At 30.0% G+C, this 14,621-nt stretch overlaps 1 protein-coding gene across 5 annotated transcripts in view; it reads left to right on the forward strand.

Annotated features, from left to right (window-relative positions):
* LOC116841600 (glutaredoxin domain-containing cysteine-rich protein CG31559-like) overlaps positions 1-14,271 on the forward strand; it is a 69,732-nt gene extending 55,461 nt beyond the window's left edge. For 4 of the 5 annotated variants that reach the window (XM_032809735.1, XM_032809743.1, XM_032809725.1 and 1 more), the window contains exons 4-5: positions 3,400-3,465; positions 13,801-13,974. In XM_032809735.1, the coding sequence (XP_032665626.1) occupies positions 3,400-3,465; positions 13,801-13,974 (240 nt within the window). Of the gene's footprint in view, positions 1-3,399; positions 3,466-13,800 lie in introns of all 5 variants that reach the window. The other variant, XM_032809750.1, reaches the window with a different exon arrangement.
* Positions 14,272-14,621: the final 350 nt, after the last annotated feature.

Below are 14,621 nucleotides of genomic sequence, written 5' to 3' on the forward strand. Positions count from 1 at the left end.
GTGTAAAGTTTGTTTCCAGATAAATAGCTGTACTATACTTTTATAATTTTTCAAGCACGATAGTGAAGGCCAGTAAAAATCAGAACATGGATTTTGTAATGCTACAAATTTTAAAAATTTTATAATTTTACACAAAACACATTCGTTATTTTTGTTGGCCACAATTGGAACAATGCAACAACCAGGTCTGGCCACCCTATGGCCAAAAATAGATTTATATTAATTATTATATATTAATGTATTATATTATATTAATATATTATATTAATATATGATCTAGTTTTCGATACCTATTATTTTTTGCTTAATAGGAATCAAATACGTCGTTATGCATATTGAGATTAACTTTTAGACTTTCTATAAGCCGATTATAGAAACATTCACTCACAATCGTGTTTTTTATATAATAATTCTAACGTTTATCTCATCTCGTATCCTTAATATTTTGCACAAGAAAATGCAGCAGTTCGTTTACCTTCGGTTATAAATATTTAGTTAAAGTAGAAAGAAAATTCTACATTCGTTAGCGAGCAGCATGATTAATAGAAATGCTGTAAAAACAAAATATTGCCACTTACGTAACGCGAACATAAACTAAATAATTCGAAAGATTCCTTGAAGTTATCACAAATAGAGCAATGACCACAAATGGAGCACCGACTATCAATAATTTATCTTTCGCTAAAAGTATGAACTTTTATTTTTCGCTAAAAGTATAAATAAATATTTATAAGTAAATATTTTTTTATAAATAAAATATTTATATTTATAATAGTAATCAACATTCTCAATAAAAATGAAAAAGATCAAATGTTTTAAGAAAAGTACCTAATCAGATTGTGCTTACCAAAACTAATATCTACATACAATATATACGATGCAAACACACTTATTCACAATAAGAGTAATAAAGGCTTGTCGCGCAATACATGCGAGATATATACGTTTTCATAAAAGTATTTTACTGCAACGTAGTAAAGATCCTCGTAATTACATGCTTTAATTGTGTTTACACGCTCTCCAAGTGATCTCAGTAATATACTTTGATGAAATCGTAAATATCATATACGTGTATATATATGATGGAAAAATTAATTAGACCGTTTTTTATTTCAATGTGTCGTGGATTATTACATGCTTTAATTGTGTTTACACGCTCTCCAAGTAATCTCAGTAATATACTTTGATGAAATCGTAAATATCATATACGTGTACATATATGATGGAAAAATTAATTAGACCGTTTTTTATTTCAATGTGTCGTCGATTATTATAATACATACAAAGAAGTTTTTACGAAGTATAATCAAACTTTTATTTCTTTTAATTTAAAAAAGAAAAAAAGAAGTTTCATGTTATTCTATATAAAAATAAACGGATTACTTTGCATTTATATTAAATATTTACTGCACAATTTACTGCATAATTTTGTATTTGTATTAAAATCAGTTTTTGTTTAAATTTTTGTGTTAAATTTTCAATATGCTCGTATGTTAATTCAATATATTATGTCTGAGTTATCCAGATATTTTGTGTTAAATCAATATTCAGCATATACAGAATGTTAAAAAAATGGCTCAACATTTACAAAGTAGATAAACATTCATTATGCTAAGTAAAAAATTAAGGAAATAATTAAGTAATTTAGTAAATATAAGTCGATTTACACTTACAATTTACAATTAACTCTTTCAGTGTTACAAATTATTTGTGTGTTTGATTATAATACGTACGATGAATGAAGTTAGAGAAGAAGTAGTATATAGTAGATATATAAGGAGTAGGCGACTTTTAAAATTCTCGAGTTCGATCTCGTTTGTAATAAGCAAATTTCCTAAAGGCGATATCAATTTAATTAATTAAATAGCACACAATTTAAAACATCTCAGATCAATTTATTTACAGCATCTTAAAAATAACGTAATAAAAAAATATAATGTATTTTTCAAAGTAAAAATAACATATTTATATTATTTTATATAGTAATAAAATATTATTATTCATTTGTACACCTAGTTTTTGTGTTACATTTGACATCATAAATATGTTGATTTTGAATAATATTTTCAATTTAAAACTTAGTTCCGTTTTTTTATAAAATCTGTTTATAATAGCAATCTATCTTTATAAACAGATATATATACATATTTTATTTACATTAAATCGTGATGTAACATAATTTTATTAAAACCATGATATTGAATTTCTTGCTTATATTAAAAACTTAATATCAATTTTCCTGACAAAAAATACTTATATATTAAATAAATAATCTAAATTGAGCTCATAAAGTCGATCGTACTGTTATTTGATTTCCTGGTCTCTGCCGCGTTATTAGTTTCTCGAGAGTTACTTCTACCAATCGATAGTTGGAAGAATAGATATATGCGTAAGTGAAATGTCAAGCTATTTGATCCAAGGCCGTCGGAGAGAACGCGAGGTGAGATTGCCTGCGTTACACTGCCTTATGGACGCTCGTGTCTAGCACACAAGTGTACACACGCAAACCTACCCGAACTGCATTCCTATCTTACCGCGTCATGCAATTATTTTGCACAAAATAGCCGAACAGCGCCGAAAATCGACGAAGCGTTCTCACACCTTTTCGTCGCGTTACTCCGTGTGCTCGTCATCTCGACCTTGTTTCTCGCTTATCGTCGTACGTTTGACAGCTCAACAAATTGCGTCGTGTTTGGTGAAAGGAGTACACCGGTCATAACTACAATCACAAGGTAAAACTTGTATCACGTTACATCATATATAAAGTTACAAGAGACATGCGCGCGTCTGCGGACAAACGAGCGTTCTCAGCATTATTGCCACCTTTCTTGTTCACGAATTCGCGAGATATTTGTTCGATTTTGAATCTTCCATTCAAATATCGCAGTATAATTAAGCTATCTATAAGGTACTAATTTTTACGATTGAAACGGAAGAAGGAGCTACATTTCTTTCTTGAATAAATCAGAGGCACTTCAAACCTGCAAACGAGATATCTGGTACTTCATTAAGAGTCTCATTAATAGTGGTATGAAAATGTACGATGCAGCTATTACAGTCGATGCGCACAGCTATTTATGTACATTCGCAAAGAAGATCAGGAAGCACAAGATAAGATTCTTTTGTATAGCCGCATTCTACGATGACAGGCCGAGAACGTTACATCGTCGTGTGTGACGAGCTGCAGTGCCAATTGTCTTCGACAGAAATAAGCAGATTGGAACTTTTTAACGTGCCTGACATACCAGAGAAGTTCTGCTTATGGCATGCTTGAGTGTTAGGTGACCGGTGTTAGATGAAATGAGCGAGGCGGAAAGAAAGCGTCGAACAACTTGAACGGTTTAAATGTCGTGCTATTAAATGCCTGCGTTTCACATTTTTTTTTCTTACTCGTTACAGGGTGTCGACACAGTCGAGCGGCTTAACGAGTCGGGAGAGCTACGCCGCATACTGGAACCTTACCAGGTGAGTTTATTTTACCGTCGTAGATTATAGCGTATCCTCGATATCCTCTTCGCCTCGCGAGTTTCCCCGCTCAACACGGATGTATAGTCGGTTGCAGAAAGGTTTAGACACAATGAAGTTGAAAGTTACCAAACTGTCAAAATTGAGAGCCATTATTGATTGCTTATGTAGTAGTAATATAATTTATATAATTAGAAATAATAAATATATAATAATAATATATATTAATGATATAATTATTACGGAAGTAATGATTTTCTCAATTCTGACAGTTCAGTAAAATTTCATTGTGTCTAAATTATTTTGCAACTAAGTGTTCCATTTGCGTTCGAGCGAGTAATTAGTAATTTATTATCGTAGATTATCGATCGCCGTTACACGATTGATGCGCGAAGAACGCATTTTACAGGCAATTTGTCAATTCGCTAACGTATAAAAGACATATAAAAGACATAATCGTTACTTAAGACTGATCGTTACTTTTAAGATGGTTGTATCATAAAATAAGTTCTAAGGAAATTTATTTGAAATTTGCACTACATAGATACATTAGAATATAATTTAATCTTCTTAACTTTTGTGTGCACAATTAGAAAAAATCCCTAAACGTCCCAATGGACGTTTTAATAGAGAATAGAAAAAGATTGACCATTCGGGAACTAAGATATTTGTAACTGAAGTTGACGTTTCTGGTATTTTTTGAAATTAGCTTACTATACTTAAATTCTATTTTTAATATCTTATCCATACATTAATGTATGAAGTGTTAATGAAAAATAATATTATCTTATAATATTAAAGACTAATGCCGATGTTATATAAAAATATCAAAATAATTGATTATTTGTTTTCAGAGATGTATAATCGTTTAAAGTAAATAATATATACCCAATTTATTTTAATTCTATAGATTTAACATCAGAATTTTAGCAATGAAGATGTAACGATAGTGTTAAAAGTTGCTCTAACAGAAATAGGTTAAAGAAGGAATAAGTTAGAAAAAAATCTGACAGATGCAAAGTTACTATAATTAACGTATATTAGCATCATCTAGCATGTATAATTCTTTTATGTGTATAATAGACACAATCTCAATCAAAAGTTTGCGATAGCAACTACAGATTTATATATAATATACTGCGCACTTTCTTTATACCGGTACACTTTCTATATTTGTGTCTTTTAAAAATATGTACTAAAAATGCTGTTTTGCACATACATCAAATAAGTTCGCACAATCAGTTACTTAGCAATTGGTTGGCATGATAGTGTACGTATATATGAATATATGAGGTTATTATTGACATTTATAGCTAAAAATTGACAATATAGTTGAAATATGACTCAATTTGATGTAAATGTTTATGAGTAGCAATTATAAAAAATATTAGTATAGGAAGTCGCGTTCTCCTTGTCAGCTTATTTGACGCATGCACTTTAGCTATGTAATACAAATTTGTACGTAAAAGTTGGATATATTTCACTGATAACAGTTTGTGGTCTAGTAAAGAGAATGAGAACTTTTTCTTTTTATTAGATTACTAAATTCTTGATGATTATTGTCGCGACACAATTACCTTAAGGAAATGCCAAAGTGGTTGATGAGCTCCAAAAATGTTGATAACGTAGAGGCAATTACCAAAATGTCAGATCAGCACAAACACGATCACTTTACTTTTTTCGGTTTTCTTGTATATATAAATTTTATATAAAAATTTGTACTATTTTGATTTATTATGCTTAGTAGAAAATAGAAAGAAATCTTTTTGCACACTTTTCGTATATTTTTAAGAGGATGTTGGAGTGCCGTGAGAAAACGAAAAGTTTAGGTAGAAAAGATCAGTGTGCTATAGGCAGTTCGCTAATATTGAGTTAGAGGCGTAGTAGTAACTACGATTTTTATATGACTTTATGTTAATGTACGTGTTCACATACATACGTCTACTAGATGTATGTACAAATTCGATTCATTTGCATATAGTCAAACAGATAGCATTAACGCTTTTAACGGATTATTCGGGAACTAGTATGCGTGTGCGTATGCGTGTGCGTATGTATGTGCGCGCGCGCGTGTGTACTGTCTTTCTTTACACAATTTACTAGATATACGCTGGCATATATGGAGTCAAATCACAGTTTGCAAGTTTTTTTAAAATTTAGTGTATTCTAGTAGTCTTATGATATTCTTGCAAGTTGTTAGCATGATATTCTATTTTTATTTTATGTATATAAATACTAAATTTTTTTTACATAAAGCGAAAATAAAATAGTTAGGTACAGACATCATATAAAACTTACAAAAACTTTTTAGGTAGTTACAAAAATATTTTTACATTTTTTATAACGGCAATGCTATGCCTTAATATATATACTCACCCTGTATAAGGACTTGCAATTTCGTGAAGCCAAATAAAAAAATTTGCAAACAACAAAAACTAGTCGTCGTGGCTCTCCGACATCCTCCTAATCTTCTAACTTCAATTTTAGAGATACAGAAACAATTTTAAAATTTTCTTGAGCGTAGAAATCATAGTTTCAGTATGCACAAATTGTAAAATTTTTATATCCGGCAAATTTACACTAACTGAGAGTTCGAAACGTATATTTTGAAACTTTTTATTTTTATTATTTTCATTAAATATTGAGAAATGTACTAACTAATTTTTGTGCATACTTTTATTATACAGAGTGTCTTAGATCACCATTCTCACACTTCGCGAGAGCGTAGAACAGATTGAAGTAAACATGAAAGTCCCTTACCATTTTGCGATATTTGTAATAAATCTCAAGATATTAATTAAAGAAGATTGATGAATGATCATGTGCGCGATATGGAGCTGTAGATGAACTGTAGTAGCGCCCTACCATTATATAGCGTCTACCATTGTATATTTATAGCGTCTACATTGTATATTTATACATCAGATCAAACTGAACAAAAAAGTCTTCTATTATTTTGCAGGTGACTACGTAAATTTTTAGATATTAATTAACAAAAATTTCTGCATTACCACGCGTAATCATGTAATAATTTTTTTTCATGAATAATTAAAAATACACGTAGTTACTTGCAAATGTTAAAGGATTTTTTGTTTCATTCGACCTAATGTAGAAGCACACTACAGCATATATCGCCACTACAACTCATTTACCATATCACGCGTGATCATTCACTAATCTTCTCTAATTAATATCTCGGGATTTATTATAAACATTGAACTTTTATGGGCGGAATTCATAGACATGTCTTGAGTTTCAAAACCGATTTAAGCTAATGCTCAAAACCACGAGTAATTTATAAACATTACTTGAGATTGAATTTCAAGCTGAATCTTAAGTCCATGCTTAATTAAGTAAACACCATGTCATAGTCTAATCTTAAGTACTACTTGATACGATGAGATGCACAGTAACTGTTTAAGCTACATCTTAAGCCAATTTTATCCAAGTCTAATACATTGTCGACTTGAGGCGGTCATGAAATAAAAAATATAGCAAGATGTGTTTGGACATTCACCTGGATATGCTTACTCTCCAATTCTCATTCCACTTTCTTTCTCATTCAAACACAAAACAGGAAAGATTGTACATTCAAGACAGTTTTCTGAACGCACTTTTATAGACGTTTATCGCATTTGACAAGTGAAATAGATTAGATCGGACTTAAATAAATTCGCTGTAAACAACGAGGGACTGTAACATTACATCAGTGTTATAATTTTTCTACAAAACAATATAATGTTATGTACCACACGTATTATGTTACCATTACATTGTTCTGTGAGAAATTATAACATTGGTACAATGCCATTGTTCCTAAATGTTTATTGCGATTCTACTTTTACTCGACTGATATTCGTTTTATTTAATTTGCATTTAATTTAATCTTTTCGTTTGCAAATATTAATTTCATATTGACTAAATATTTTTAATATGTTTTAACACTTGTTTTGAAATAATTTATTGCATTATAGAAACTATATATATATATATATATATAATTACATTTATACATTCTTTTATTATAATTTATAGATAGTCATTTTATAATTTGTATAAAATGATAAATTTAACTTAATTTAACCACGTTTTTTTAAGTAGTAATAAGATAATTATTGTTTGATTTTTGAATCAGATATAATTATATCTTTTTATCAAAGAGTTTTCGATATACATAAAATATCATTTAAACTCCGCGCGCGTTACGTATTTATATACTTGTAGAACTTCAATATCATTGGTCATACAGTTAAAAATCCCGAATAGTTCCGAAGTTGGAAGCTTAAGTATAAGCTTTCTTAAGACAAGCTTAAGCTCAAACTCGAGTTTTCAAGATTTAACTATGCATGTAAGACTATTATAAGACGATCTTGAGTGTTAAGCTGATCTTGAAAAAGACTGTGCTTAAGACAGGTCTCAAGTAATGTTTATAAATTCCACTCTATATGTTCATCTCAATCTGTTCTATACTTTCGCGAAGTTTAAGAATGGTGATCTGGGACACCCTGTATAAAAGCATTTGTAATTTTGTGCAATCAATACAAGATAAATTTTGTAGAGAGAAGTCAGTATTTTGACGATACGATTTTTAAATATGACATCTCTTTAATAATTGCAAGCATCAGTTCATGAATTCGCGTAAAGTTTCGTAACTATATCAATATAATCAATAAAACCACTCAAAGTCGAAAAACCATTCAAAATCGAAATTTATGTAATAAATTTCTTTCTTATTTTAAATTAATAATAAAATGAGTTTCTGTCTTATTTTCTAAATGAGAAAAAATCGTAGAACCTCTACTTCTAGATACTACTACTAAATGAGATAATCGAAGTTTACTCGTGAAAATTCTTTTAACTTAGATTCAAATTAATTAAAAAATATTCTTACGTAATTTTATGGAAAGTACTTTGTAACGAGATGCAATTTTAGGTGATTAAGTTGAAACTTCAATATCCAAGCTCATTGTTGTTAACTTCTTTTCAATCTTGTAGCAAGCGACTAATAGTAGTCATCTTATTAGTTGGCTCTCTTGAAACGGAAATAAAAACGAGAATAAGACGAGAATAAGACGATTTTGTGCAGAATTTTGCGCGTATTGCGAGCATATTATTAAGAGTTGAATACTTCGCGTAATCGCGTGGCATACTTGTGACGCGTTAGTTTCGCGCGGAATCGGCTATCTAAGATAGATAGAATGGCGGATTGTGTGTTGAAACGTGCTTGTACACACAATATAAGCAGTTGTGAACGCAAGGTTGCACACAGTCCTTTCACTTTTATCTGGAAATGCGTACCCCTCCCCCCCCCCTTTTTCTTTCTCTTTAACCGTCGCACAGTAGATTGAAATGTTTGAATCAATGGATATCAACAAAAAAATTAAATCGCGATTTCTGTATTGATAAAAAACTGTTATAAAATGTATAAATAGAAGTTTTTTAAGTCGATTATTTTATATTTTTATTAATATTCTTTTCATTATCATCACTCAAATATCAACAGTTCCATAATTTCGAAATTACTAATGAAACGTTATTCGTTCATCTTGAAATTATTCAATGAAGCTTTCATCTTTAACCATAGTTGCTTATACATTTAATATGTTACATTTAAACGTCATTTTCCGCATATTGCTTTAAAATTTCACTTATATTTCTATTCTATTGAAAATATTTCTTATAATTATTACTTTTTCGAAAGGTAAAATTTGGCAATGTTTGGCTATTGAAAGGATGAATATTATAATTTATAATTTTATAATTAAGATTTCCAACATAATTGGATGCTCTTAGATATTTTTTCACAAGATATATCTTTTCATATCTTTGGTGTGGCAGCTAATAGAGTATCTATTCCCTATCACTTTTAGTTGAGACTTATTTTAACAACATTATTAATGAAAATTATTGTATTCAGATAGATAAAAAACTACGAAGAACATTGTTTTATTTTTTTTCTACTCATCATCAACAATACAACAAAAATACAACAATACAATTTTGAATAAATATTTACAACAATACAACAATAAATATTTACAACAATATAATTTTGAATAAAAATTTTCTCATATTTTAATAACTTTCGCGGGCGTCATATCTTACTTTTCTCATTGGGTTATCGACACATATCTATTCTAAATAAAAGTATCAAATTGGTTTAAATTATTCTTCGTCATACATATCCCCACTGGAAATAGTAAATCTCCAATTTTTGACATATCTTAAATAAAATATAATAAATAGAGCTAAGTTTCAGAGTTGCATAAAGAAGCATGTAAAAAAGACCAATTTTTTTCAAAAGGATGTAATAAACAAAATAGTATAATTATAATTTTATAGTTTCTGATCTCTTGAATATGATAAAGCTATTAAAAAGTTTCTAGTGTTTCAGGAACTTCTTAAAAATTCAGCAAGAACATAATGTATAAAAATTTTGTTGATGTATGAAGCTATTATAAAACGTATTTCTGGAGGTTTTAGAGAAAGGAGAAAGAAAGGTGTTTTGTATATGTGTGTGCGTAAGGAAAGAGGTGTAAACAACTGTGTATATGGAGACGGGAGGACTTTGGTAGATTACATAAAGTGAGATTTTAAAAGAACTACCACAAAAATACATCTAATAAAACGAAAAGAGTATTTGTATTTAAAGAGTAAAATAAAAAGGATTGTGTATCTATGTGTTTGTGGGGGAGATAGTTGTGTATGTGGATTTGAGCGGAAAGGGGGAAGATTAAGTTTTATTAAAATTAAATTAGTGGTTCTTTTAAGCTTTTACTTTAGATTTTCTAATACTGTATAAATAGGATAAATAGGATACTGTATAATAGAATAATGCATAATAGGAAGGCTGTATTTATTTAATGTTTTATTATTTAAAATATTAATATATTAATCGTTTTACAATGTTCTCAATAAAACGGCTGAACCGATTTAACCTTTCATTAGATAAACTGAAATCTTTACAAACTGTTGATCTTATTAAGGGGAGTGGAGAGTCAGATTGTCTAAAAATTGTGCTTGATTTTTCACAATGTTTTATGACAAACTGAAAGAATATGCGAAAGTGTTATTTTGACGTGTATTTATACAACATATAAAGAGAAGATAAATATATTTTTTATGATCAAATATTCAATATAAGTATATGTATGCAGTTAAAATATATTTCGTTTTTCTTTTCAAGGTCATCATTTTGCAATAATATCTTTGACTCTCGGTAATTCAATTAAGCTAAATTTTAGCTAAAAAATTTCCGTAAGCTCGTCGTTATCGTGTAAAGCACTATAATAGAAATTGAGTAAAAGTTAACAAAATTGCAAATATCTTAATGGAATATTATTAAATTTTCTGTTCTTTTATAGTAAAAAAATTTATAGTATAATAAAAAAATTAATATTTTAAAATTAAATATTTTCACGAGTTTGTCAGTGATTTACGATAACGACAAGCTTACGGAAATTTTCTACCTAAAATTCAGTTTAATTAAACCACTGAGAATAAGATATTACTGCAAAATAACGACCTTGAAAAGAAAAACAAAATATATTTTAACTGCATGTACCATACAGTTATATTGAGTATTTGATCATCAAAATTATACTTTTCTTCTCTTTATATGTTGTATAAATATACGTCAAAATAACATTTCAAATTTGTTGTATAAATATACGTCAAAATATTCATTCAATTTGTCATAAAAAATTATGAAAGAACAAGCACGATTTTCAGACCCTTAAACACACGTAGGGTTCTTATTTCTGCTGTGATATATATACACAGAGACACATACACATATATACACGAGATATGCAAAATACGACTATGCAGTTTTCTCGTGCGTTTAGTTAATAATAATGTTGGCTGTTGCAGCTTATTTAGAAAAATTTTTATTTAATACAATATTGTATATATAACAATTATTTAAATTAATAAGATATACACTTAGTATATGTTAAATTCTTAACATTTGCAAGCTACAATTTACAATTTATTATAGACAGTCATTACTCAGATAATATATGTTAGTTTAATATACGTTCTTTAAATGTATATAATGTTTTATAATCGTATAGTATATGTTTAAAGAACGTGTATGTAACTAATTGCACTACGTGGGTAATTTATGTTGTTTGTTTTTTATTTGACGCCATGTTATTTGACGCTGTTTCCACCAAGTGACGCTACTGGTTATACATATACTGTGATCCAGGTTTATTTTGCAACTAAATTTATATTCACGTAGTCATTAGTATTTTTGTCATATGTCAACGGTGCTCTTACATATACAAGATCCTCGAGGTCACGTCAACAATCACTGATAACAATTCAATTGTATTTTTATTTAATACAAATATTCACCCAAAAATAATAATTTTAATAGAAGTGAAATTCTCTAAATCTTAGAGAATTTTACTCTTGTATATGGCCTCAAGAGGATTGCTTTGAAATCAAGAGAAAAATAATTTTAAACACAATTCTTAGATAATTCAAAGATAGAGGAATTTTATATTGAATGTGCAGTGCAAATCTATTTGTTCTTAATCTAAACTTTCTCTTATATATTATTTCAACTCAAAAATGTTTCTTTGGATTTAATAAATTTTATTGCATCCACACGAAAGAAAGATCAGGAAACTTTGACCGGGGTGCTTGCTTGTGTGCTCTTCCCACTGAGCTATTTAAGACTTCATTTTTGTGACATCTATATACTCAGTGAAAAATGACTCGTTGATTAACGTCAAAATCATATTAAACTGATGTCGGTTTGATAATTTCAACGTCGATTTGATTGAAACGTCGACAGTGAATTGACGGTGGAAGCTCTGAGCGTGGCGCTTAGTTTCAACCAATCGTACGATAGTACGCAGCGAAACAACAATTCTTCGCGTCTCTCGTACTGCACGTAAAACGGCATTGTGCTTCAAATTAACATATTTCTCTTATAGATATAGATATAGAGGAACACAATTAGAATAATATCTCATAAATGGATGATGAATGGTTCTCTTTAATAAAAGATGAATATGTTTTCTGTAAGATATTTCTTTTAGAACATAGGGTTAGAGGAAAATTCACTTTGTACGTAGAATAATTTTTTTGAGTGTTCAATATTTTCTTCGTTAGATAAAGCACGGAAGTATGAAAAACTCCTAACCGATTACAATAATACTTCCGATGATTACTGCGTGCATTAACAGCTCGATGCAGCTTTCGAATTTTTATCGAAATTCCGAAATATACTAGTAAATATATCGTAAAACTTATGTTGTTAAACAAGTGAAAGGATTAAGAATAAATTATATATTGACTTAGCGCGCAACTTATGTTTTTCGTTTTATTTTCGCACAGTCAAGTACATCATGTCTCTCGCATTACTTAATGGGATGCTGAAAACTTTAACGATAGTATGTTATCATTTTTCTGCAAAGTTTATTGGTTGTGCAGAATTACAAATGTTTTTACGTGAAAATACGTGCAGAAATAAATAGGAACATTGCTATATGACGAAAACGAAAAAAATTTTTTAATGTAAAATCTCAAGCTGTTAATTAGCCTAATATTTGCCTAATCTAAAAATTCCGCAACTTGTACTGAAAATGTGGATGCTCCAAATAGAAAAATTTTGAAGAACTTTGCTATATCTTCGCATTTGAATTCAGAAGCTTAAGAATATTTGAAAAGTTTGCAGAAAGATTTCTACACATACGTAGTTAGATTGAACATGGTAAAACAAAGCAAAAGGTGAAAACACATTTTTACCTAAGTTCTTCACGTACAAGAAATACTAAAAAAATAGCGCGATTATGTTAGTGACAACCGTTTCTGCGTTATCGACATTTTTCGAGTTTGTTATCGATTTCAGCATATCTTTAAGAGAGTAAATGAGTTTAAATATATTCGGCACGAGAGAACGCGCGGTAGTTACACTCCGCCCGAATTCGTTACGTATGTCTACAAAATCGATTTACATTTCAGGTAGGCTAGAGTCGCGGCTACTAACTCGCGGTTAGTAGTAAGTAAAAGTGAAAGTGAAAACTATAGTTTCGTAACGCCGAATAAGGCTGAACGGAAAGCCTATTCGCGAACATCGTTGTCGTGCACGCGTGGAATTTATTTAATTCACCTCTAAAAGATTTACGCAATGCTGATACGGCAATGATGTAACGCTGTTACACAATTGTCGATAGATTTAACCTACCTGCGTACGGAAGAGAATTCCGAAATTTGACGGAAATTTTCCGTTCGACCACGCAACTCACTCAATTTTTTCGTTACTAATTGTTACTCTACGACACTTTCATAATTCATCATTACGAAACACTTACGTTTCAGTGCAAGGACGCGTGCGTTGTTTGTACCTACTGCGGCGGATTCCAGCGGCTGCTGTGTCCTGTCTGTCACGGTAGCAAAAGGTCCGTGCATCGCAACGAGTTTACAGTGGAATTCGTCGCCCTAAAGTGCGCCAAGTGTGACGTTTTTGGTATGATACGCTGCCCGCATTGCTGAAGAAGCTCCATGCGAGGAAAATAAATCCCATATACATCTGCTCAAATTTCATTTCTTTTAACCTATGACCACCTACTAACTTACATCTCTATTTAAGACGTTATACGAGGGTATATTATGCTATGCCTTAAGCAACGATGTAAACACACACACACACAACGATGTAAACACACACACACACAACACAACGAATATATACAACACAAACACACATACGAACACTAATTAATCGCGTAGCTGTGCTGTCGCATGTTGTAAAATATCGGTCATAATAAAAGTTTGTGTAAAGTTTTGTAATTCTTGTGTGTTTCATTAAATAACTCTCCCAGATACGAGAAGAAGCTATCTCTAATTATTCGGAAATTTCATAGGTGTTCCTTCTTCTTCCTAAAATCAGAGAAAAAGAAAATATAACGCTAAAACTTTCTCTTCGAATTTTGTCTTGTTTGTATGACGCGGGGTAATATTGGATAGAGCCGCGGAATTAGTTGTTTGGGTCAGTTTCTGACATTATTATTGTCGCAGTAATTAAAACAAGCTACTTGTTTTAAAATAATAAATGTGCTTTCATTTTGCTCATGATCTAATTAAAAATACGTAAAATATAGATGTGTTTAACATCGATATATAACTTCGATATATCGAGA

The sequence above is a fragment of the Odontomachus brunneus genome, unplaced genomic scaffold (genome assembly GCF_010583005.1).
Source record: "Odontomachus brunneus isolate Ranch 3 - 2012 unplaced genomic scaffold, Obru_v1 Obru_scaffold_002, whole genome shotgun sequence".
Lineage (NCBI taxonomy): Eukaryota > Metazoa > Arthropoda > Insecta > Hymenoptera > Formicidae > Odontomachus > Odontomachus brunneus.